This window comes from Epinephelus lanceolatus, chromosome 20, assembly GCF_041903045.1.
Source record: "Epinephelus lanceolatus isolate andai-2023 chromosome 20, ASM4190304v1, whole genome shotgun sequence".
In the NCBI taxonomy this organism is placed as follows: domain Eukaryota; kingdom Metazoa; phylum Chordata; class Actinopteri; order Perciformes; family Serranidae; genus Epinephelus; species Epinephelus lanceolatus.
In genome coordinates, this window is record NC_135753.1 from 39,865,953 (window position 1) to 39,890,752 (window position 24,800).

General features: G+C 44.3%; 1 protein-coding gene across 10 annotated transcripts in view; it reads left to right on the plus strand.

Annotated features, from left to right (window-relative positions):
• The first annotated feature begins 224 nt into the window (after nucleotides 1–224).
• Nucleotides 225–24,800, plus strand: part of LOC117264970 (receptor-type tyrosine-protein phosphatase mu-like) — a 259,756-nt gene continuing 235,180 nt past the window's right edge. For 9 of the 10 annotated variants that reach the window (XM_078162810.1, XM_078162815.1, XM_078162811.1 and 6 more), the window contains exon 1: nucleotides 250–544. In XM_078162810.1, the coding sequence (XP_078018936.1) occupies nucleotides 463–544 (82 nt within the window). In that variant the 5' untranslated portion in view covers nucleotides 250–462. Of the gene's footprint in view, nucleotides 545–24,800 lie in introns of all 10 variants that reach the window. The other variant, XM_078162819.1, reaches the window with a different exon arrangement.

Here is a 24,800-nt window from a genome sequence, read left to right on the forward strand (position 1 = left end):
AATTAATTAAATAAACAATAATAATACAAACTTTGAAATGAAATAATTTTTCAATAATAATTTAAAGTAACAAAAAACAGAAGTTTTATTTAAAACTATAAAATAACAAATAAACGTCTCTCTCTCTCTCTCTCTCTCTCTCTCTCTCTCTCTCTCTCGTGCCCCCCCTCCCGTGACGTCAGCAGCTGCTCGGTAAACGGAGTCAGTCTCTCTCAGGTCTGAAGAGAAACGGAGGAAAAAGAAGCGGAGAGAGCGTCAGTCAGTCCGTCTGTCCGTCAGCCCCACAGCGACAGACAGGAAGCGATAGGAACAGAAGAAGAGGAGGAGGAAGAAGAGGAGGAAGAAGAAAGAGGACAAGAAGAAGGAGGAGGAGAAGAAGAAGAAGAAGAAGAAGAAGAAGAAGTGGTGTGTCGGAGTTGCTCAGTAGTTTTCCCTCGCGCTCCGGAGGGTCTCGGTGTGAACATGGAGCGGACTGCAACTTTGCTGCTCTTTCTCGCGCTGCTTTCACTGGGACTAACGGGCGCGCGGGCGGACACCTTCAAAGGTAAGGGACACACCGGGGGGACACACTGGGGGGACACACCGGGGGGACAACCCGGGGACCAGCGGCGGGTCTGTGGGTGAGGGGGTCCGGGTCCAGGAGCAGCAGCAGCAGGAGGAGGAGGAGGAGGAGGAGGAGGAGGAGCGGTGTGAACATGGGAGTTGTTTCTGTGTGTCGGCATCCAAGTTTCCAGCTGGAAAATCTCCTCCTCCTTTTTTCTCCTACTATTTCTCCTCTCCCTCTTCCTCTTCTCTCCCTCTTCTTCCTCCTCTCCCTCTTCTTCCTCCTCTCCTTCTTCTTCCTCCCCTCCCTCTTCCCCGTCCTCTTCCTCCTCTCTCCCTCTTCTTCCTCCTCTTACTCCTCTTCCTCTTCTTCCTCCTCTTACTCCTCTCCCTCTTCTTCCTCCTTTCCTTCTTCTTCCTCCTCTTACTCCTCTCCCTCTTCTTCCTCCTTTCCTTCTTCTTCCTCCTCTTACTCCTCTCCCTCTTCTTCCTCCTCTCCCTCTTCCCCCTCCTCTTCCTCCTCTTACTCCTCTTCCTTTTCTTCCTCCTCTCTTCCTCCTCTTCCTCCTCTTTCACCTCTCTTCCTCCTCTTCCTCCTCTTTCACCTCTCTTCCTCCTCTTCCTCCTCTCCTGGTAGTTTTCACACAAACTTTCATGTGTCTAAAACATGAGAACACAAACAGCTCATCAGTCTCGCTCACACACACACACACACACACACACACACATACACACATACACACGAAGCCTTTGGTCATCGACACTGATCCATCCTATTGATCATGTACTGATCATGTATTGATCATGTATTGATCATGTATTGATCATGTATTGATCAGCAGCTGTGATCATGTGGAGACTGAACTGCACCAGTGCTGATGATTATGATCAAACATCATTACTGATCGTATTGATCGTATATGTAGCTCAAGACTGGGTCATGGAGCTGCAGTGAGAACACACTGACACAGTAGAGACACAGTAGAGACACAGTAGAGACAGTAGAGACACAGTAGACACAGCAGAGACAGTAGAGACACAGAGACACAGTAGAGACAGTAGAGACACAGTAGAGACAGTAGAGACACAGAGAGACAGTAGAGACACAGAGAGACAGTAGAGAGACAGAGACACAGTAGAGACACAGTAGAGCCACGGAGACACAGTAGAGACACAGTAGAGACAGTAGAGACACAGAGACACAGTAGAGAGACAATAGAGAGACAGTAGAGACAGTAGAGACACAGAGACACAGTAGAGAGACAGTAGAGCCACAGAGACACAGTAGAGACACAGTAGAGAGACAGTATAGACACAGAGACACAGTAGAGACACAGTAGAGAGACAGTAGAGACACAGAGACACAGTAGAGACACAGAGACACAGTAGAGAGACAGTAGAGACACAGAGACACAGTAGAGACAGTAGAGACACAGTAGAGACAGAGACACAGTAGAGAGACAGTAGAGACACAGAGACACAGTAGAGACACAGTAGAGAGACAGTAGAGACAGTAGAGACACAGAGACACAGTAGAGAGACAGTAGAGCCACGGAGACACAGTAGAGACACAGTAGAGAGATAGTAGAGACACAGAGACACAGTAGAGAGACAGTAGAGACACAGAGACACAGAAGAGAGACAGTAGAGACAGTAGAGACACAGTAGAGACACAGAGACACAGTAGAGAGACAGTAGAGACACAGAGACACAGTAGAGACAGTAGAGACATAGTAGAGACAGTAGAGACACAGTAGAGACACAGAGACACAGTAGAGACACAGTAGAGACACAGAGACACAGTAGAGAGACAGTAGAGACAGTAGAGACACAGTAGACAGAGACACAGTAGAGACAGTAGAGACACAGAGACACAGTAGAGAGACAATAGAGAGACAGTAGAGACAGTAGAGACACAGAGACACAGTAGAGACACAGTAGAGACAGTAGAGACACAGAGACACAGTAGAGACAGTAGAGACACAGAGACACAGTAGAGACACAGTAGAGACAGTAGAGACACAGTAGAGAGACAGTAGAGACAGTAGAGACACAGTAGACAGAGACACAGTAGAGACAGTAGAGACACAGAGACACAGTAGAGAGACAATAGAGAGACAGTAGAGACAGTAGAGACACAGAGACACAGTAGAGAGACAGTAGAGCCACAGAGACACAGTAGAGACACAGTAGAGAGACAGTATAGACACAGAGACACAGTAGAGACACAGAGACACAGTAGAGAGACAGTAGAGACACAGAGACACAGTAGAGACACAGAGACACAGTTGAGACAGTAGAGACACAGTAGAGACAGAGACACAATAGAGAGACAGTAGAGACAGTAGAGACACAGAGACACAGTAGAGACACAGTAGAGCCACGGAGACACAGTAGAGACACAGTAGAGAGACAGTAGAGACACAGAGACACAGTAGAGACATAGAGACACAGTAGAGAGACAGTAGAGACACAGAGACACAGAAGAGAGACAGTAGAGACACAGAGACACAGTAGAGACACAGTAGAGAGACAGAGACAGTAGAGACACAGTAGAGGTAGAGACACAGTAGAGAGACAGTAGAGACAGTAGAGACACAGTAGAGAGACAGTAGAGACACAGAGACACAGTAGAGAGACAGTAGAGACACAGAGACACAGTAGAGACACAGTAGAGAGACAGTAGAGACACAGTAGAGAGACAGTAGAGACACAGAGACACAGTAGAGACACAGTAGAGAGACAGTCGAGACAGTAGAGACACAGTAGAGACACAGTAGAGACACAGTAGAGAGACAGTCGAGACAGTAGAGACACAGAGACACAGACACAGTAGAGAGACAGTAGAGACACAGAGACACAGTAGAGAGACAGTACAGACACAGAGACAGAGTAGAGACAGTAGAGACACAGTAGAGACAGTAGAGACACAGAGACACAGTAGAGACAGTAGAGACACAGTAGAGACACAGAGACACAATAGAGACACAGTAGAAAGACAGTAGAGACACAGACACAGTAGAGACAGTAGAGACACAGAGACACAGTAGACACAGTAGAGACAGTAGACGCAGTAGAGACACAGAAACACAGTACAGACAGTAGAGACACAGAGACACAGTAGAGACACAGTAGAGACAGTAGACACAGTAGAGACACAGTAGAGACAGTAGAGACTCAGAGACACAGTAGAGACAGTAGAGACTCAGAGACACAGTAGAGACACAGTAGAGACAGTAGACACAGTAGAGACACAGTAGAGACAGTAGAGACAGTAGACACAGTAGAGACACAGTAGAGACGGTAGAGACAGTAGACACAGTAGAGACACAGTAGAGACAGTAGACACAGTAGAGACACAGTAGAGACAGTAGAGACAGTAGACACAGTAGAGACACAGTAGAGACAGTAGAGACAGTAGACACAGTAGAGACACAGTAGAGACGGTAGAGACAGTAGAGACACAGTAGAGACAGTAGACACAGTAGAGACACAGTAGAGACAGTAGACATAAGAGGAGACGAGAAAACAAACCTGCCTGTGTTCACTGTGTTTCATGGTGTTGAGCTGCAGCACAACTCAGACTGAAACATGGTTATTGATCAGATGTTATCACACACACACACACACACACACACACACTTCAGCAGCACATTGTGGACGTATTGATCCATTGATCAGATATTAATATCAGAATCATGTCACAGGCTCTGCAGCAGTAAGACGGGTTCTGCAGCAGTACGCCGGGTTCTGCAGCAGTAAGACGGGTTCTGTAGCAGTATGACGGGTTCTGCTGCAGTACGACGGGTTCTGCTGCAGTACGACAGGTTCTGCAGCAGTAAGACGGGTTCTGCAGCAGTATGATGGGTTCTGCTGCAGTACGACTGGTTCTGCAGCAGTTAGACGGGTTCTGCAGCAGTAAGACAGGTTCTGCAGCAGTTAGACGGGTTCTGCAGCAGTAAGACAGGTTCTGCAGCAGTATGACGGGTTCTGCAGCAGTTAGACGGGTTCTGCAGCAGTACGACGGGTTCTGCAGCAGTACGACAGGTTCTGCAGCAGTTAGACGGGTTCTGCTGCAGTAAGACAGATTCTGCAGCTGTATGACGGGTTCTGCAGCAGTAAGACAGGTTCTGCAGCAGTATGACGGGTTCTGCAGCAGTAAGACAGGTTCTGCAGCAGTATGACGGTTCTGCAGCAGTAAGACAGGTTCTGCAGCAGTATGACGGGTTCTGCAGCAGTAAGACAGGTTCTGCAGCAGTTAGACGGGTTCTGCAGCAGTAAGACAGGTTCTGCAGCAGTATGAGGGGTTCTGCAGCAGTACGACAGGTTCTGCAGCAGTTAGACGGGTTCTGCAGCAGTACGACAGGTTCTTCAGCAGTACGACGGGTTCTGCAGCAGTAAGACGGGTTCTGCTGCAGTACGACAGGCTCTGCTAAGGCCTGAAGGGTTAAACTGGGACAGACAGCGACACCAGTATGTTCCCAGTGTGGTGATGTAGCAGCTGGATCAGAAACCAGTCCGTCACTCTGATTTGCATGGAAACCAATTAACAACAAAGCTCCCTGGTGCCAAATGTTAGCCGGCTTTGGCCCATTGACTTTTGCCAGATCTGACCCAGGTTCAGCTGTTACAGACACAGCTCCCGATTGAATTGGCGGCCAGCACGAAAACGTTCTGGCCCGTTGATGGTCGCCAGATTTGGGCCTTATTGGTGGTGTAGACATCCTGGCTGAGACACGGCTGCCAGAATCACACAAGTTGATTTGGCCCAGTTCTGTGACATCATTCATCTTCAGTCTTGAGTCCAGTCAGAGTGTCTCTTTGTGTTGTTTTGTGTCTCTTTCTGCTGGTTTGTGTTTCTTTGTGGTGGTTTTGTGTTTCTTTGTGTTGTTTTGTGTCTCTTTGTGCTGGTTTGTGTCTCTTTGTGGTGGTTTTGTGTTTTTTTGTGGTGGTTTTGTGTCTCTTTGTGGTGGTTTTGTGTCTGTTTGTGGTGGTTTTGTGTCTCTTTGTGCTGGTTTGTGTCTCTTTGTGTTGTTATGTGTCTCTTTGTGTTGTTTTGTGTCTCTTTGTGTGGTTTTGTGTCTCTTTGTGCTGGTTTGTGTTTCTTTGTGGTGGTTTTGTGTCTCTTTGTGTTGTTTTGTGTCTCTTTGTGATGGTTTGTGTTTCTTTGTGGTGGTTTTGTGTTTCTTTGTGGTGGTTTTGTGTCTGTTTGTGGTGGTTTTGTGTCTCTTTGTGGTGGTTTTGTGTCTCGTTGTGCTGGTTTGTGTTTCTTTGTGGTGGTTTTGTGTCTCTTTGTGTTGTTTTGTTTCTCTTTGTGGTGGTTTTGTGTCTCTTTGTGTTGTTTTGTGTCTGTTTGTGGTGGTGTTGTGTCTCTTTGTGTTGTTTTGTTTCTCTTTGTGATGGTTTTGTGTCTCTTTGTGTTGTTTTGTGTCTCTTTGTGGTGGTTTTGTGTGTCTTTGTGTTGTTTTGTTTCTCTTTGTGTTGTTTTGTTTCTCTTTGTGGTGGTTTTGTGTGTCTTTGTGTTGTTTTGTGTCTCTGTGTTGTTTTGTGTCTTTTTGTGTTGTTTTGTGTCTCTTTGTGCTGGTTTGTGTTTCTTTGTGTTGTTTTGTGTCTCTTTGTGGTGGTTTTGTGTCTCTTTGTGCTGGTTTGTGTTTCTTTGTGGTGGTTTTGTGTCTCTTTGTGTTGTTTTGTGTCTGTTTTTTTGGTGGTTTGTGTTTCTTTGTGCTGGTTTGTGTTTCTTTGTGGTGGTTTTGTGTTTCTTTGTGTTGTTTTGTGTCTCTTTGTGCTGGTTTGTGTCTCTTTGTGGTGGTTTTGTGTTTCTTTGTGGTGGTTTTGTGTCTGTTTGTGGTGGTTTTGTGTCTCTTTGTGCTGGTTTGTGTCTCTTTGTGTTGTTATGTGTCTCTTTGTGTTGTTTTGTGTCTCTTTGTGTTGTTTTGTGTCTCTTTGTGCTGGTTTGTGTTTCTTTGTGGTGGTTTTGTGTCTCTTTGTGTTGTTTTGTGTCTCTTTGTGATGGTTTGTGTTTCTTTGTGGTGGTTTTGTGTTTCTTTGTGGTGGTTTTGTGTCTGTTTGTGGTGGTTTTGTGTCTCTTTGTGGTGGTTTTGTGTCTCTTTGTGCTGGTTTGTGTTTCTTTGTGGTGGTTTTGTGTCTCTTTGTGTTGTTTTGTTTCTCTTTGTGGTGGTTTTGTGTCTCTTTGTGTTGTTTTGTGTCTGTTTGTGGTGGTGTTGTGTCTCTTTGTGTTGTTTTGTTTCTCTTTGTGATGGTTTTGTGTCTCTTTGTGTTGTTTTGTGTCTCTTTGTGGTGGTTTTGTGTGTCTTTGTGTTGTTTTGTTTCTCTTTGTGTTGTTTTGTTTCTCTTTGTGGTGGTTTTGTGTGTCTTTGTGTTGTTTTGTGTCTCTGTGTTGTTTTGTGTCTTTTTGTGTTGTTTTGTGTCTCTTTGTGCTGGTTTGTGTTTCTTTGTGTTGTTTTGTGTCTCTTTGTGGTGGTTTTGTGTCTCTTTGTGCTGGTTTGTGTTTCTTTGTGGTGGTTTTGTGTCTCTTTGTGTTGTTTCGTGTCTGTGGTGGTTTTGTGTCTCTTTGTGTTGTTTTGTTTCTCTTTGTGGTGGTTTTGTGTCTCTTTGTGGTCTGTTTGTGTCTCTTCGTGTTATTTTGTTTTTCTTTGTGGTGGTTTTGTGTCTCTTTGTGTTGTTTTGTGTCTCTTTGTGTTGTTTTGTGTCTCTTTGTGGTGGTTTTGTGTCTCTTTGTGTTGTTTTGTGTCTCTTTGTGTTGTTTTGTTTATCTTTGTGGTGGTTTTGTGTCTCTTTGTGTTGTTTTGTTTCTCTTTGTGTTGTTTTGTGTCTCTTTGTGGTGGTTTTGTGCGTCTTTGTGTTGTTTTGTGTCTCTGTGTTGTTTTGTGTCTTTTTGTGTTGTTTTGTGTCTCTTTGTGCTGGTTTGTGTTTCTTTGTGTTGTTTTGTGTCTCTTTGTGGTGGTTTTGTGTCTCTTTGTGCTGGTTTGTGTTTCTTTGTGGTGGTTTTGTGTCTCTTTGTGTTGTTTTGTGTCTGTGGTGGTTTTGTGTCTCTTTGTGTTGTTTTGTTTCTCTTTGTGATGGTTTTGTGTCTCTTTGTGTTGTTTTGTGTCTGTTTGTGGTGGTTTTGTGTCTCTTTGTGTTGTTTTGTTTCTCTTTGTGGTGGTTTTGTGTCTCTTTGTGTTGTTTTGTTTCTCTTTGTGATGGTTTTGTGTCTCTTTGTGTTGTTTTGTGTCTCTGTGCTGGTTTGTGTTTCTTTGTGGTGGTTTTGTGTTTCTTTGTGGTGGTTTTGTGTCTCTTTGTGTTGTTTTGTGTCTGTTTGTGGTGGTTTGTGTTTCTTTGTGTTGTTTTTGTGTCTCTTTGTGTTGTTTTGTGTCTCTTTGTGCTGGTTTGTGTTTCTTTGTGGTGGTTTTGTGTCTCTTTGTGGTGGTTTTGTGTCTCTTTGTGGTGGTTTGTGTTTCTTTGTGGTGGTTTTGTGTTTCTTTGTGGTGGTTTTGTGTCTCTTTGTGTTTTGTTTCTCTTTGTGGTGGTTTTGTGTCTCTTTGTGTTGTTTTGTGTCTCTTTGTGGTGGTTTTGTGTGTCTTTGTGTTGTTTTGTGTCTCTTTGTGTTGTTTTGTGTCTCTTTGTGTTGTTTTGTTTCTCTTTGTGGTGGTTTTGTGTCTCTTTGTGTTGTTTTGTTTCTCTTTGTGGTGGTTTTGTGTCTCTTTGTGGTGGTTTTGTGTCTCTTCGTGTTATTTTGTGTCTCTTTGTGGTGGTTTTGTGTCTCTTTGTGGTGGTTTTGTTTCTCTTTGTGGTGGTTTTGTGTCTCTTTGTGTTGTTTTGTTTCTCTTTGTGGTGGTTTTGTGTCTCTTTGTGGTGGTTTTGTGTCTCTTCGTGTTATTTTGTGTCTCTTTGTGGTGGTTTTGTGTCTCTTTGTGGTGGTTTTGTTTCTCTTTGTGGTGGTTTTGTGTCTCTTTGTGTTGTTTTGTGTCTCTGTGTTGTTTTGTGTCTCTTTGTGCTGGTTTGTGTTTCTTTGTGGTGGTTTTGTGTCTCTGTGTTGTTTTGTGTCTCTGTGTTGTTTTGTGTCTCTTTGTGCTGGTTTGTGTTTCTTTGTGGTGGTTTTGTGTCTCTTTGTGTTGTTTTGTGTCTGTTTGTGGTGGTTTGTGTTTCTTTGTGCTGGTTTGTGTTTCTTTGTGGTGGTTTTGTGTCTCTTTGTGTTGTTTTGTGTCTGTTTGTGGTGGTTTGTGTTTCTTTGTGCTGGTTTGTGTTTCTTTGTGGTGGTTTTGTGTCTCTTTGTGTTTTGTTTCTCTTTGTGGTGGTTTTGTGTCTCTTTGTGTTGTTTTGTGTCTCTGTGGTGGTTTTGTGTGTCTTTGTGTTGTTTTGTGTCTCTTTGTGTTGTTTTGTTTCTCTTTGTGGTGGTTTTGTGTGTCTTTGTGTTGTTTTGTGTCTCTTTGTGGTGGTTTTGTGTCTCTTTGTGTTGTTTTGTTTCTCTTTGTGGTGGTTTTGTGTCTCTTTGTGGTGGTTTTGTGTGTCCTTGTGTTGTTTTGTGTGTCTTTGTGTTGTTTTGTTTATCTTTGTGGTGGTTTTGTGTCTCTTTGTGTTGTTTTGTGTCTCTGTGGTGGTTTTGTGTGTCTTTGTGTTGTTTTGTGTCTCTTTGTGTTGTTTTGTTTCTCTTTGTGGTGGTTTTGTGTGTCTTTGTGTTGTTTTGTGTCTCTTTGTGGTGGTTTTGTGTCTCTTTGTGTTGTTTTGTTTCTCTTTGTGGTGGTTTTGTGTCTCTTTGTGGTGGTTTTGTGTGTCCTTGTGTTGTTTTGTGTGTCTTTGTGTTGTTTTGTGTCTCTTTGTGGTGGTTTTGTGTCTCTTTGTGTTGTTTTGTTTCTCTTTGTGGTGGTTTTGTGTCTCTTTGTGGTGGTTTTGTGTGTCCTTGTGTTGTTTTGTGTGTCTTTGTGTTGTTTTGTTTATCTTTGTGTTGTTTTGTGTCTCTTCGTGTTGTTTTGTTTCTCTTTGTGGTGGTTTTGTTTCTCTTTGTGGTGGTTTTGTGTCTCTTTGTGTTGTTTTGTGTCTCTTTGTGGTGGTTTTGTGTGTCTTTGTGTTGTTTTGTGTCTCTTTGTGGTGGTTTTGTGTCTCTTTGTGCTGGTTTGTGTTTCTTTGTGGTGGTTTTGTGTTTCTTTGTGGTGGTTTTGTGTCTCTTTGTGTTGTTTTGTGTCTGTTTTTTTGGTGGTTTGTGTTTCTTTGTGCTGGTTTGTGTTTCTTTGTGGTGGTTTTGTGTTTCTTTGTGGTGGTTTTGTGTCTCTTTGTGTTGTTTTGTGTCTGTTTGTGGTGGTTTGTGTCTCTTTGTGTTGTTTTGTGTCTCTTTGTGCTGGTTTGTGTTTCTTTGTGGTGGTTTTGTGTCTCTTTGTGTTGTTTTGTGTCTGTTTGTGGTGGTTTGTGTCTCTTTGTGTTGTTTTGTGTCTCTTTCTGGTGGTTTGTGTTTCTTTGTGGTGGTTTTGTGTTTCTTTGTGGTGGTTTTGTGTCTCTTTGTGTTGTTTTGTGTGTCTTTGTGTTGTTTTGTGTCTGTTTGTGGTGGTTTTGTGTCTCTTTGTGTTGTTTTGTATCTCTTTGTGTTGTTTTGTGTCTGTTGTTTTGTGTCTCTTTGTGTTGTTTTGTATCTCTTTGTGTTGTTTTGTGTCTCTGTGGTGGTTTTGTGTCTCTTTGTGTTGTTTTGTGTCTCTTTGTGTTGTTTTGTGTCTCTGTGGTGGTTTTGTGTCTCTTTGTGTTGTTATTTTTTAATGTTTTGTTTTGCCTGCTAAAAACAGCAGTGACTTCATGTTTCGTGATCATCTGTGTGCCAGTGCTTTTGAGGTTTGTAAGTTAGAAAATAACAGAAATAAACTACAGTAACACTAACATTTGATTTCAGAGTATTTGGTCAAGTGATATGTTATTGTCTCTTTCACTTGGTTGCGACACAGAGACGTCTCGGCCAGTAGCAATTCAGTTGATATCAGTCTGACACACACTCCTCTACTGAGCGTCCAGCAGCCATGACACACTCAATATACACATCATAATTAACGAGACACAAAACTTTTTCCAACCACACATAGATCATAAACTCATGAATATAACGACTCATTGAAATGAGCAGAGAAATTAAAACGTTATAATTCTTTTTATCCACAAAATCTGCTGCTCTTTGTTCACTGTTGTTTGTTTATTGGCCAGTCTCTCTAATATGGCGGCGCTGTTGACGTATCCCTGCAGCGGGCTGACACACTCAGTCCAGCGTCCACATGTATATGTGTACGGTCTGTACGTCCGTGGTTACAGTGTCGTGCACACTCTGACCACATGAGAACAAATCCAGGTGCAGCTGACAGCTTGGAGAGAAGAAGAGGTGAAAACTAAAGATCTTTGAGTGTTTGACGTCTGTCTGTGTGTCTGCAGCCTCGGGGTGTGTTGGATATCTCCTCCTGTCCGTCCCTCTCTGCTGCACATATGGAGGGCTGTGGGGGCACAGTGTTTGTGTGTGTGTGTGTGTGTATGAGAAGCAGCAGAGAATGAAATTAAACTCTCAGAGGCCCGGGTCCAAGATGGCCGCTACGCCCTAATAACCGTGGTGATGGAGCGAGGCTAATGAGCGTGCACGGTCGTCGGGGGCGACGGCTGTTTGAGCCCATAGTTGGTAGTTTGTCAGTTTATTGACTCTGAGGTTGTTTATTGTTTGTTGTTGTTCGTCAGTCCAAATGTTTCAGTTGGTCCTTTGTTCCATATCTTGTCTGAAGACAAGTCAAAACTTTGATCCAGATTAAGATGTTTTCAGTCTATTTTAAGGGTAAGTTAAGGATGTTTTTAAGGGACGGTAGTCTGGTACTCTTTGTGTTGGTTACTTGTCTCTTTGTGGTGGTTTTGTGTCTCTTTGTGGTCTGTTTGTGTCTCTTTGTGTTGGTTACTTGTCTCTTTGTGGTGGTTTTGTGTCTCTTTGTGGTCTGTTTGTGTCTCTTTGTGTTGGTTTTGTGTCTCTTTGTGTTGTTTTGTGTCTCTGTGTTGTTTTGTGTCTCTTTGTGGTCTGTTTGTGTCTCTTTGTGTTGTTTTGTGTCTCTTTGTGGTGGTTTTGTGTCTCTTTGTGTTGGTTTGTGTCTCTTTGTGCTGGTTTTGTGTCTCTTTGTGTTTTGTGTCTCTTTGTGGTGGTTTTGTGTCTTATTGTGGTGGTTTTGTGTCTTTTTGTGTTGGTTTGTGTCTCTTTGTGCTGGTTTTGTGTGTCTTTGTGTTTTGTGTGTCTTTGTGGTGGTTTTGTGTCTCTTTGTGGTCTGTTTGTGTCTCTTTGTGTTGGTTTTGTGTCTCTTTGTGTTGTTTTGTGTCTCTGTGTTGTTTTGTGTCTCTTTGTGGTCTGTTTGTGTCTCTTTGTGTTGTTTTGTGTCTCTTTGTGTTGGTTTGTGTCTCTTTGTGCTGGTTTTGTGTCTCTTTGTGTTTTGTGTCTCTTTGTGGTGGTTTTGTGTCTCTTTGTGTTTTGTGTCTCTTTGTGGTGGTTTTGTGTCTCTTTGTGTTGTTTTGCGTCTCTTTGTGTTGTTTTGTATCTCTTTGTGGTGGTTTTGTGTCTCTTTGTGTTGTTTTGTGTCTCTTTGTGTTGGTTTGTGTCTCTTTGTGGTGGTTTTGTGTCTCTTTGTGTTTTGTGTCTCTTTGTGGTGGTTTTGTGTCTCTTTGTGTTTTGTGTCTCTGTGGTGGTTTTGTGTCTTTTTGTGTTGGTTTGTGTCTCTTTGTGGTGGTTTTGTGTCTCTTTGTGTTTTGTGTCTCTTTGTGGTGGTTTTGTGTCTCTTTGTGTTGTTTTGCGACTCTTTGTGTTGTTTTGTATCTCTTTGTGGTGGTTTTGTGTCTCTTTGTGTTGTTTTGTGTCTCTGTGGTGGTTTTGTGTTTCTTTGTGTTGTTTTGTGTCTCTTTGTGTTGTTTTGTGTCTCTGTGGTGGTTTTGTGTCTCTTTGTGTTGGTTTGTGTCTCTTTGTGCTGGTTTTGTGTCTCTTTGTGTTTTGTTTCTCTTTGTGGTGGTTTTGTGTCTCTGTGGTGGTTTTGTGTCTGTTTGTGTTGTTTTGTGTCTCTTTGTGGTGGTTTTGTGTCTCTTTGTGTTGGTTTGTGTCTCTTTGTGCTGGTTTTGTGTCTCTTTGTGTTTTGTGTCTCTTTGTGGTGGTTTTGTGTCTTATTGTGGTGGTTTTGTGTCTTTTTGTGTTGGTTTGTGTCTCTTTGTGCTGGTTTTGTGTGTCTTTGTGTTTTGTGTCTCTGTGGTGGTTTTGTGTCTTTTTGTGTTGTTTTGTGTCTCTTTGTGGTGGTTTTGTGTCTCTTTGTGGTGGTTTTGTGTCTCTTTGTGGTGGTTTTGTGTCTCTTTGTGTTGTTTTGCGTCTCTTTGTGTTGTTTTGTATCTCTTTGTGGTGGTTTTGTGTCTCTTTGTGTTGTTTTGCGTCTCTTTGTGTTGTTTTGTATCTCTTTGTGGTGGTTTTGTGTCTCTTTGTGTTGTTTTGTGTCTCTGTGGTGGTTTTGTGTTTCTTTGTGTTGTTTTGTGTCTCTTTGTGTTGTTTTGTGTCTCTGTGGTGGCTTTGTGTCTCTTTGTGTTGTTTTGTGTCTCTTTGTGGTGGTTTTGTGTCTCTTTGTGTTGGTTTGTGTCTCTTTGTGCTGGTTTTGTGTCTCTTTGTGTTTTGTGTCTCTTTGTGGTGGTTTTGTGTCTCTGTGGTGGTTTTGTGTCTTTTTGTGTTGTTTTGTGTCTCTTTGTGGTGGTTTTGTGTCTCTTTGTGTTTTGTGTCTCTTTGTGGTGGTTTTGTGTCTCTTTGTGTTGTTTTGTGTCTCTTTGTGTTGTTTTGTGTCTGTTTGTGGTGGTTTTGTGTCTCTTTGTGTTGTTTTGTGTCTCTTTGTGTTGTTTTGTGTCTCTTTGTGTTGTTTTGTGTCTCTGTGGTGGTTTTGTGTCTCTGTGGTGGTTTTGTGTCTCTTTGTGTTGCTTTGTGTCTCTTTGTGTTTTGTGTCTCTTTGTGGTGGTTTTGTGTCTTATTGTGGTGGTTTTGTGTCTTATTGTGGTTGTTTTGTGTCTCTTTGTGGTGGTTTTGTGTCTCTTTGTGTTTTGTGTCTCTTTGTGGTGGTTTTGTGTCTCTTTGTGTTTTGTGTCTCTGTGGTGGTTTTGTGTCTTTTTGTGTTGTTTTGTGTCTCTTTGTGGTGGTTTTGTGTCTCTTTGTGTTTTGTGTCTGTTTGTGGTGGTTTTGTGTCTCTTTGTGTTGTTTTGCGTCTCTTTGTGTTGTTTTGTGTCTCTTTGTGGTGGTTTTGTGTCTCTTTGTGTTGTTTTGTGTCTCTGTGGTGGTTTTGTGTCTCTTTGTGTTGTTTTGTGTCTCTTTCTGGTGGTTTTGTGTCTCTTTGTGTTTTGTGTCTCTTTGTGTTGTTTTGTGTCTCTGTGGTGGTTTTGTGTCTGTTTGTGTTGTTTTGTGTCTCTTTCTGGTGGTTTTGTGTCTCTTTGTGTTGTTTTGTGTCTCTTTGTGGTGGTTTTGTGTCTCTTTGTGGTGGTTTTGTGTCTCTTTGTGTTTTGTGTCTCTTTGTGGTGGTTTTGTGTCTCTTTGTGTTGTTTTGCGTCTCTTTGTGTTGTTTTGTGTCTCTTTGTGGTGGTTTTGTGTCTCTTTGTGTTGTTTTGTGTCTCTGTGGTGGTTTTGTGTCTCTTTGTGTTGTTTTGTGTCTCTTTCTGGTGGTTTTGTGTCTCTTTGTGTTTTGTGTCTCTTTGTGTTGTTTTGTGTCTCTGTGGTGGTTTTGTGTCTGTTTGTGTTGTTTTGTGTCTCTTTCTGGTGGTTTTGTGTCTCTTTGTGTTGTTTTGTGTCTCTTTGTGGTGGTTTTGTGTCTCTTTGTGTTGTTTTGTATCTCTTTGTGGTGGTTTTGTGTCTCTTTGTGTTGTTTTGTTTCTCTTTGTGCTGGTTTTGTGTCTCTTTGTGTTGGTTTTGTGTCTCTTTGTGCTGGTTTTGTGTCTCTTTGTGTTGGTTTTGTGTCTCTTTGTGCTGGTTTTGTGTCTCTTTGTGTTTTGTGTCTCTTTGTGGTGGTTTTGTGTCTTATTGTGGTTGTTTTGTGTCTCTTTGTGGTGGTTTTGTGTCTCTTTGTGTTTTGTGTCTCTTTGTGGTGGTTTTGTGTTTGTTTGTGGTGGTTTTGTGTCTTTTTGTGTTGTTTTGTGTCTCTTTGTGGTGGTTTTGTGTCTCTTTGTGTTTTGTGTCTGTTTGTGGTGGTTTTGTGTCTCTTTGTGTTGTTTTGCGTCTCTTTGTGTTGTTTTGTGTCTCTTTTTGGTGGTTTTGTGTCTCTTTGTGTTGTTTTGTGTCTCTTTGTGTTGTTTTGTATCTCTTTGTGGTGGTTTTGTGTCTCTTTGTGTTGTTTTGTATCTTTTTGTGGTGGTTTTGTGTCTCTTTGTGTTGTTTTGTTTCTCTTTGTGGTGGTTTTGTGTCTCTTTGTGTTGGTTTTGTGTCTCTTTGTGCTGGTTTTGTGTCTCTTTGTGTTGGTTTTGTGTCTCTTTGTGCTGGTTTTGTGTCTCTTTGTGTTTTGTGTCTCTTTGTGGTGGTTTTGTGTCTTATTGTGGTTGTTTTGTGTCTCTTTGTGGTGGTTTTGTGTCTCTTTGTGTTTTGTGTCTCTTTGTGGTGGTTTTGTGTCTCTTTGTGTTGTTTTGCGTCTCTTTGTGTTGTTTTGTGTCTCTTTTTGGTGGTTTTGTGTCTCTGTGTTGTTTTGTGTCTCTTTCTGGTGGTTTTGTGTCTCTTTGTGTTGTTTTGTGTCTCTTTGTGTTGTTTTGTATCTCTTTGTGGTGGTTTTGTGTCTCTTTGTGTTGTTTTGTGTCTCTTTCTGGTGGTTTTGTATCTCTTTGTGTTGTTTTGTGTCTCTTTGTGTTGTTTTGTATCTCTTTGTGGTGGTTTTGTGTCTCTTTGTGTTGTTTTGTGTCTCTTTCTGGTGGTTTTGTGTCTCTTTGTGTTGTTTTGTGTCTCTTTGTGTTGTTTTGTATCTCTTTGTGGTTGTTTTGTGTCTCTTTGTGTTGTTTTGTGTCTCTTTGTGTTGGTTTTGTGTCTCTTTGTGTTGTTTTGTGTCTCTTTGTGGTGGTTTTGTGTGTCTTTGTGTTGTTTTGTGTCTGTTTGTCTTGGTTTTGTGTCTCTTTGTGGTGGTTTTGTGTCTCTTTGTGGTTTATAACTCAGTAACAGCAGAACGACCAAAACCTTAAAACTGAACAGAGAGAGGTGTCTGTAATTAGAGCACTACTGTTAACTCAGCAACGTACACACACACACACACACACACACACACACACACAGTGTAACACACTCCCTGATGACCTGGTGTGTCCAGGTTCATGACTGTCGCTGATTCAGGACTTTACCTTTTCCTGTGTGTGTGTGTGTGTGTGTGTGTGTGTGTGTGTTCAGGTGCAGTCAGCTCTTTGTTCTGTCTCGTCAGGGTTTTAATGAAGCTCACAGATTAAACACACACACACACACACACACACACACTGAAGTCAGGTGTGTGTGTGTTGAAGGTCCTCAGTGAGTTAATTATCTCTCTTCAAACCTCTGAGACTTCCTTCCTTTATTTCCTTCCTCTCTTCCTGTTTCCTGTCCCTCTTCTTTTTCTTCTTCTCTCTGTCTGAGTCGACTTCAGAGCAAACATTAGCTGTTTGTCCGTTTCATTCATTCATTCATTCATTCATTCATTCATTCATTCAGCCATCATGCGTTCATGTTAGTTAGGGACTGAAGTGAGTCAGCAGTGAGATGAGGTGATTCAAACATGATGAAGATGATTTCTGTTTCTGTGACCTGACGTGGTCCCGCCTGTACCTGACGTGGTCCCGCCTGTACCTGACGTGGTCCCGTCTGTACCTGACGTGGTCCCGTCTGTACCTGACGTGGTCCCCTCTGTACCTGACGTGGTCCCGTCTGTACCTGACGTGGTCCCGTCTGTACCTGACGTGGTCCCCTCTGTACCTGACGTGGTCCCGCCTGTACCTGACGTGGTCCCGTCTGTACCTGACGTGGTCCTGCCTGTACCTGACGTGGTCCCAACCTGTACCTGACGTGGTCCCAACCTGTACCTGACGTGGTCCCGTCTGTACCTGACGTGGTCCCAACCTGTACCTGACGTGGTCCCGTCTGTACCTGACGTGGTCCCGCCTGTACCTGACATGGTCCCAACCTGTACCTGACGTGGTCCCGTCTGTACCTGACGTGGTCCCGCCTGTACCTGACGTGGTCCCAACCTGTACCTGACGTGGTCCCCGTCTGTACCTGACGTGGTCCCGCCTGTACCTGACGTGGTCCCGTCTGTACCTGACGTGGTCCCGTCTGTACCTGACGTGGTCCCCTCTGTACCTGACGTGGTCCCGCCTGTACCTGACGTGGTCCCGTCTGTACCTGACGTGGTCCCGCCTGTACCTGACGTGGTCCCAACCTGTACCTGACGTGGTCCCAACCTGTACCTGACGTGGTCCCGTCTGTACCTGACGTGGTCCCAACCTGTACCTGACGTGGTCCCGTCTGTACCTGACGTGGTCCCAACCTGTACCTGACGTGGTCCCGTCTGTACCTGACGTGGTCCCAACCTGTACCTGACGTGGTCCCAACCTGTACCTGACGTGGTCCCGTCTGTACCTGACGTGGTCCCGCCTGTACCTGACGTGGTCCCAACCTGTACCTGACGTGGTCCCGTCTGTACCTGACGTGGTCCCGCCTGTACCTGACGTGGTCCCAACCTGTACCTGACGTGGTCCCGTCTGTACCTGACGTGGTCCCGCCTATACCTGACGTGGTCCCGTCTGTACCTGACGTGGTCCCGCCTGTACCTGACGTGGTCCCCTGTGTACCTGACGTGGTCCCGTCTGTAACTGACGTGGTCCCGTCTGTACCTGACGTGGTCCCACCTATACCTGACGTGGTCCCGCCTGTACCTGACGTGGTCCCCTCCGTACCTGACGTGGTCCCGTCTGTACCTGACGTGGTCCCGTCTGTACCTGACGTGGTCCCGCCTGTACCTGACGTGGTCCCGCCTGTACCTGACGTGGTCCCAACCTGTACCTGACGTGGTCCCGTCTGTACCTGACGTGGTCCCGCCTGTACCTGACGTGGTCCCATCTGTACCTGACGTGGTCCCGCCTGTACCTGACGTGGTCCCGTCTGTACCTGACGTGGTCCCGCCTGTACCTGACGTGGTCCCCTGTGTACCTGACGTGGTCCCGTCTGTAACTGACGTGGTCCCGTCTGTACCTGACGTGGTCCCACCTATACCTGACGTGGTCCCGCCTGTACCTGACGTGGTTCCCTCCGTACCTGACGTGGTCCCGCCTGTACCTGACGTGGTCCCGCCTGTACCTGACGTGGTCCCGCCTGTACCTGACGTGGTCCCGTCTGTACCTGACGTGGTCCCGCCTGTACCTGACGTGGTCCCCTCCGTACCTGACGTGGTCCCCTCTGTACCTGACGTGGTCCCGCCTGTACCTGACGTGGTCCCGCCTGTACCTGACGTGGTCCCGCCTGTACCTGACGTGGTCCCCGCCGTACCTGACGTGGTCCCGTCTGTACCTGACGTGGTCCCGTCTAGGGCGACCTTTGACTTCATTTTTGAAAATCGAAGCTTCGGAGCTCAGATCGATCTGATAAGTTGTATTTAACTTTTGATTAAACACTAAAAATAAAAACCTCGGCGCACTGCAGAGCAAGCAGACAGATGTGTGACTCAGAGCAGCATGTGTCACTGACACTAGACTCAGAGCGCAGTGGACCGGTGGAAAATGTCACCATCAGTATATTATATTACTGTTTATTACTTTATTATTCATAATTTATTATTATAATTAAAATAGAACTTTTACATTAATTTCAATTCATTATTTATATTTAAAATTATATCTATTGTGTGTGTGTGTGTGTGTGTGTGGTAAGAGTAAATACGCAGTGCTCACACTGCAGAGAATAAAAACAGGAAACAGTGACACGCCCCTTAATACAGTCATTTGTCTCTCAGTGAACCACATTTCAGCAGCTCTTCTTCTGTGGTGTTTAATGATGTTGTCCTGACCCTGTGAGGTAATGAAAGAGCTGGAGCGTCCACATGTCTCCAGTGACATCAGAATGAATCCGGCTCGCAACTCGTCTTTAACAAAAAGCATAATCTGTGTTGCTTTAATCTTTTTCTATAAATCCACATCACAGGCTGAATTATCTGCAGCAAACTTTCTCTGTTCGCAGCACTTCCTGCGTGTGTTTGTGCTCGGTCCGGCTCAGATTAAAGCCGTTAGTGAAAGGAGATGCCGCGCTGGGCCCTGGTGGCCTCTGGGATTAACGCGCCGCCTTCAGACGCAGCGTCTGCAAACCCAGCGGGGATTAAAGGAGCCGGATTAAGACTCCTTTTGTTTAACGTGTAAGATGAGATAGAAGCTGTGGAGGAGGATTTGTGTGTGTGAGAGAACACAGAGGGAGGCCACTGTCACCGAGATCCTAATCTCCCCCGCTCCCTGAACTCCTCTCAGGACCATTCTTCAGCTGCTGCTGCTGCAGGTTGCGTTCACTGACACACAGAGTCCTCTGTAAATCCCGCCTCACTGAAAACTAACCTTTCAACCATGTGATCAGAGAACAGAACCTGCGGCTCCACCCCGCCGATGCATCTCATTAGGATTAGTTGGGTTCTCTGACAGTTCTACAGTTCGGATGTTCGACTCACTTCATTTTGGGACCGTTCTGTTGTTCGTGATACGTCCGTGCTGGAGACAGAGTCGTCTGTGCGTCTCAGCAATCTCAGGAACGCCGTGAAGGAATTAGAAGTAATATCACTTATCGCAATAATTTCTGACATAAACATCAGGCCGATAATCATCAGACCGATAATCATCAGGCCGATAAACATCAGGCCGATAAACATCAGGCCGATAATCATCAGGCCGATAAACATCAGGCTGATAAACATCAGGCCAGTAAACATCAGGCCGATAAACATCAGGCCAGTAAACATCAGGCCAATAATCATCAGGCCGATAAACATCAGGCTGATAAACATCAGGCCAGTAAACATCAGGCCGATAAACATCAGGCCGATAAACATCACATCAGGTCTTCATCATCATCATCATCATCATCCTCCTCTGTCTCAGCGCTAACATTTAATCCTGATTAAAGTCATGTTGTGTTTCTGATGTTCACCTGTAGTTCGGGGTCATATGGGGGCGGGGCCAGTGAGGCTGGTATGAAGAGTCACACCTGTTGTTTGATTTGGTTCAGTCAGAGCTGTGGAATATGAAATCAGCCTGTCAGCTGAACACAGACTCCAGCTTACACACTTCTTCAGATACAAATGTGTGAAGTTAGCGATTAGCGCTGGGCAGGAAACAATCCACGTCGCTGCAGTGAACCAATCAGCATGAGTATCACCACCCGTAGCTGACACATGAACACGTGTGGTTAATGGAAGGTTGTGTGAAAAGTCTTGTCTTAGAAAATAACTCAGGTAAAGGTGATTATTATTTTTAATATTTATTGTAGACCGCTGAAACCTTTATTTCTACATGTGCTCCTGAACGTGATCAAATATATGAGTCCACATTCAGCACATGTGAGTTTGACCTCTGGGAGATATTCACAGACTCTGAGATGTTGATCAGTGTGAGTGAATCTTATACGTCCTGTCACGTTGACGGTGACGTGTGAGACTGAAACGCTGAAGATACGTTTAACATTTAAAGAGTGGCTGTAAAGTAGCTGCTGCAGTGACGTCTGATACGAGTCTGCACAGACGTGGATGTAAACCGCGACCTGATTGGTTGGTGGAGTCACAAAGCCATTCAGAGTTCATTCTAGGTATTTATGCTTGACGTTTTTCCTCCCACCTCCTCCTTCTGTTAAATTGGGATAAAACTCTTTGATTCCAACCTCTGGTTTCTGATTCGTGTTGGCAAGGTCGTCCAAACTTCCTGTAACCGTCTGAGGAATAAAACTGAACTCTGAGCTTCAGAGACACGCTTTCATTTCCTCTCCTTTAGATCACTGTACAACAAACCCCCTCTTAATGTTTTCATATGGCTTAATGTCCTTCTAAATCACAGTGCCCTCATAAACCTGCACAGAGCTGCAGGTCCCCACAGGGCAGGAGCCTGTTGTAGAGCTGTTCAACTATTAAATTACATGATATTAGAATAAACTGTATTTTATTATATTATATTACACTTTACTATCTTATGATACATTACGTTATGTTATAGTATGTTGTTACGTTACGTGACGTCACATTACGTTATACATTGCACTTTAATATATTATGTTACGTTAGGTTGTATTTTATAATGTTGGTACACTATGTTGTGTTACATGATGTTACCTGACTATCTCGCTATGTTACATTATGTTACATCATGTTGTGTTATATCATAATAACATATACATGTTACTTTACGTCACGTTACATCACATAATGTTTTTATGATGTTATTACATCACATCACATCATAACACACAACATCAGTCCGTTCACTATAAATCAAACTTTATTTTATCATCCTGACCATCCTGGGACCTTAATGGCGCCCACAGTGCTCAGGTGAGGGCGGGGCTTTATAAGAAGGTAGAGACCAGGTGTCCAACTGTAGCCGCGCTGAAAAATTAAAACTCCGCATACGTCCTGAGGCAGAGTCAACTTCAGTCCTGCAGAGGACACTGACCACCGTGAGGACGGGGGCGGGTTTCAGGGGGACACCTCAGAGTTCTTGTTCAGCATGTGACTGTTGTCATAGTAACAGAGCGTCTCCGTAGCAGCAGGCAGTTTTTTTTTTCCCTTCTCCTCAGATTAACTAAATTATTTCTGCGACATCAGATTATAAAAACAGTCAGCGTGTCTTCAGCAGATTACAACACACCGCTGACCATGTGTGTGTGTGTGTGTGTGTGTGTGTGTGTGTGTGTGTGTGTGTGTAATCCCTGTCCAGAGATGTCAGTCTGATTAGTGTTGTGGTCCAAATCCCTGATCATATTCATAGGATTATTGTTTGAAGATGTGTATGTGAAGACAGACTGAAGTAATGACACAGGGATTACTGTGTGTGTGTGTGTGTGTGTTTTATCAGTATAATCTGTGTTAAGATGCTTCCTGCCTGTTCAGCAGCTCTCTTACTTAAAACAAAAACATGTGTGTGACTCTGTCGCTGTGAGGACCGGCTCATCTTCCTCGATACAGAATGAGTCTTTACATGTTTGACGTTTATTTCCTCTCCCATTTGGCGCCGTTCTGACACACAACAACGCTGCAGACGCTCCTGTACTGCCCCAAACACTGGATCAGCGACTGCGTCATTTTATTTATACATTTTAAGGTACTGTCACATGCTTTTAAAAGACCGACACCAATAAACTGCCAACTGGTTCATTTAAAAAAAAAGAAATGATGTGAAACAGCGGTGGCTCTTCCTTCAAGTCCAAAGGTCCCCTGACTCAGTGAGTCTTCAACGCCACATTTCAAAGCTCTGTCGATTTACAGGTGATGACATTTCAAACCCAGTTCGATTTGTAATGAAATGAAACCATTTTAAAACGTTGTAGAGAAAAGTGTCAGCGGTGTGAACTGGCTGGTCTGAGCTGGACTCAAGCCGGCTGATGGTGTCACCTGACACTCAGCTGGTCAAATGGCCGGCAGCTGGTTTTAAAGCAGGTCACCTGTTTCAAGAGCCAGTCACCTTGTAGTGAAGTCCGCTGGTCAAGTCACAATGACCACAGACGGCGTGTTGGCTTGCTGTCGACGTTACAGATCAGAAGCACAGAGAGTCGTTGACTAGAGATGATACGCCGTCTCATGGCGGTCACTTCCTGTCAACGTTACAGATCAGAAGCACAGAGAGTCGTTGACTAGAGATGATACGCCGTCTCACGGCGGTCACTCCCTGTCGACGTTACAGATCAGAAGCACAGAGAGTCGTTGACTAGAGATGATACGCCGTCTCATGGTGGTCACTTCCCGTCGACGTTACAGATCAGAAGCACAGAGAGTTGTTGACTAGAGATGATACGCCGTCTCACGGCGGTCACTTCCCGTCGACGTTACAGATCAGAAGCACAGAGAGTTGTTGACTAGAGATGATACGCCGTCTCACGGCGGTCACTTCCTGTCAGCGTTACAGATCAGAAGCACAGAGAGTCGTTGACTAGAGATGATACGCCGTCTCACGGCGGTCACTTCCTGTCGAAGTTACAGATCAGAAGCACAGAGAGTCGTTGACTAGAGATGATACGCCGTCTCATGGCGGTCACTTCCTGTCAGCGTTACAGATCAGAAGCACAGAGAGTCGTTGACTAGAGATGATACGCCGTCTCATGGCGGTCACTTCCTGTCAGCGTTACAGATCAGAAGCACAGAGAGTCGTTGACTAGAGATGATACGCCGTCTCATGGCAGTCACTTCCTGTCGACGTTACAGATCAGAAGCACAGAGAGTCGTTGACTAGAGATGATACGCCGTCTCATGGCGGTCACTTCCTGTCGACGTTACAGATCAGAAGCACAGAGAGTTGTTGACTAGAGATGATACACCGTCTCATGGCGGTCACTTCCTGTGAACCGCTGTAACATCGTTAGAAGTGCACGTAATTATTTCTTGTTGTTAAATTATATTTTGTAAATTTTATTTATCATTTAAGATGTTTGTTGAGTGTTTGTGAATTTTATGTCTGAGTTATTTTTAATGTTTCCTGTGGAAATGACCTTCATGCACATGGCCTCTTCTGTCCCTCCTGGGTTTCCCTAGCTGCTTCTCTCTGCCCCTCACAGTGCTGAGGGTTCCTCTGTAAACTGAGCGCTTTATGTTGTTCAGCGTTTGCTGTGTTTTGTTGTGACTGCTGATATGAGTTTTGTAGAGTTTGTTTTGTTGACTTTTTGCCACCATTTGTGTTGCAGCGAGGCGCCTTGTGTCACGTGATCAGCAGAGCGCTGCACTTTTAATGTCTGATTTCTGGTGTAAAATGTTGTTATTCTGTGTGTTTGTTTCTGTGTTGGTCAGCTGGTTTACGTTAACGCTCGTCTCTGGGTGTCGGCGTAGAACGTGTCACACTGTACTTGATGCTCGTCTCACAGATATAACTAAAGCGAGCTAACAGCTGCCGCCTTTGGTGAAGATAAAATTCAGGTTAACCGCAGCGCGTCTGTGCTGTTGACTGTCCGGGTGCTGCTGTGACCTCGTGGTTTAGTTCCGCCTCTTTTGTTCCGTCAGCATCACGTTATAAATAAACATTTACATAATCGATAATGGACAATCATGACTCGATGCCAAATCGTCACTGACAACAGGAGGTCTTGTGACAGAGGTAGTCTGATTTGTGTGACGTTGACACGGTGTGCTCTGCGAATGACATACAGCGACATGTTAGTGTGTTCTGTACTGTCGCAGAGAGGACGCAGGAAGTGGTACAAAATTTACAAAACATTATCTCCAGCACTCAAAACAGGAAGTATCATCTGAGTTTTCTGTCAGCGTCCGACCGTTGTGGCCGTGTAGCATCGTGGCGTGCAGAGAGGCGGAGGGTCGTCACTGCTGACACCTTTGTACCGAATGTCTTCAAACACAGAATCAAACATAGCGAGCGGGTCCACTCCCTTTAATATCTGATCAGGAGTGAATATCAGCGTTAATATTAAACACCTGCCCACAGCTCTGAGACAGGGACCGGTCCCTCCGTCTGTCTGTCTGTCCGTGTGTGTGTGTGTGTGTGTGTGTGTGTGTGTGTTTTCAGTGCCGATAGTGGAACCAAAGAAAGGAAGGAAGGATAAATATTTTATTAAGATTTTAACGTTTTCTTTTTATCATAATCATTATGATAATTATCTGAAAAGTGCTGCCAGATAACAGATAACACACACACACACACACACACACACACACAGTAAAGCCTACAGGGACTTCAGGCCCAGAAGCTGCTATTTAACCTATATTACTACAGTAAATATTCATACGCAGCTAATATCTGTGTGTGTGTGTGTGTGTGTGTGTGTGTGAGAGAGTGTGTGTGTGTGTGTGTGTGAGAGAGTGTGTGTGTGTGTGTGTGTGTGTGTGTTTAAATATTCATGTTTTTTTTCTGGATTCAGCTGCTCAGAGTTTGAAGCAGGTGTTCTCTGAATCACAACGAAATAAACACAACAAGAACCGACCAATCAGCAAGCAGCTGAGTCCAGACCTCTGATGGTCTCCAACTTTAACTGGTTTCAATCCAGTTGGTCCAGTTAAACCAGTTGGTCCAGGTAAGCCGGTTGATCCAGTTAAACCAGTTGGTCCAGTTAAACAATTTGGTCCAGCTAAACC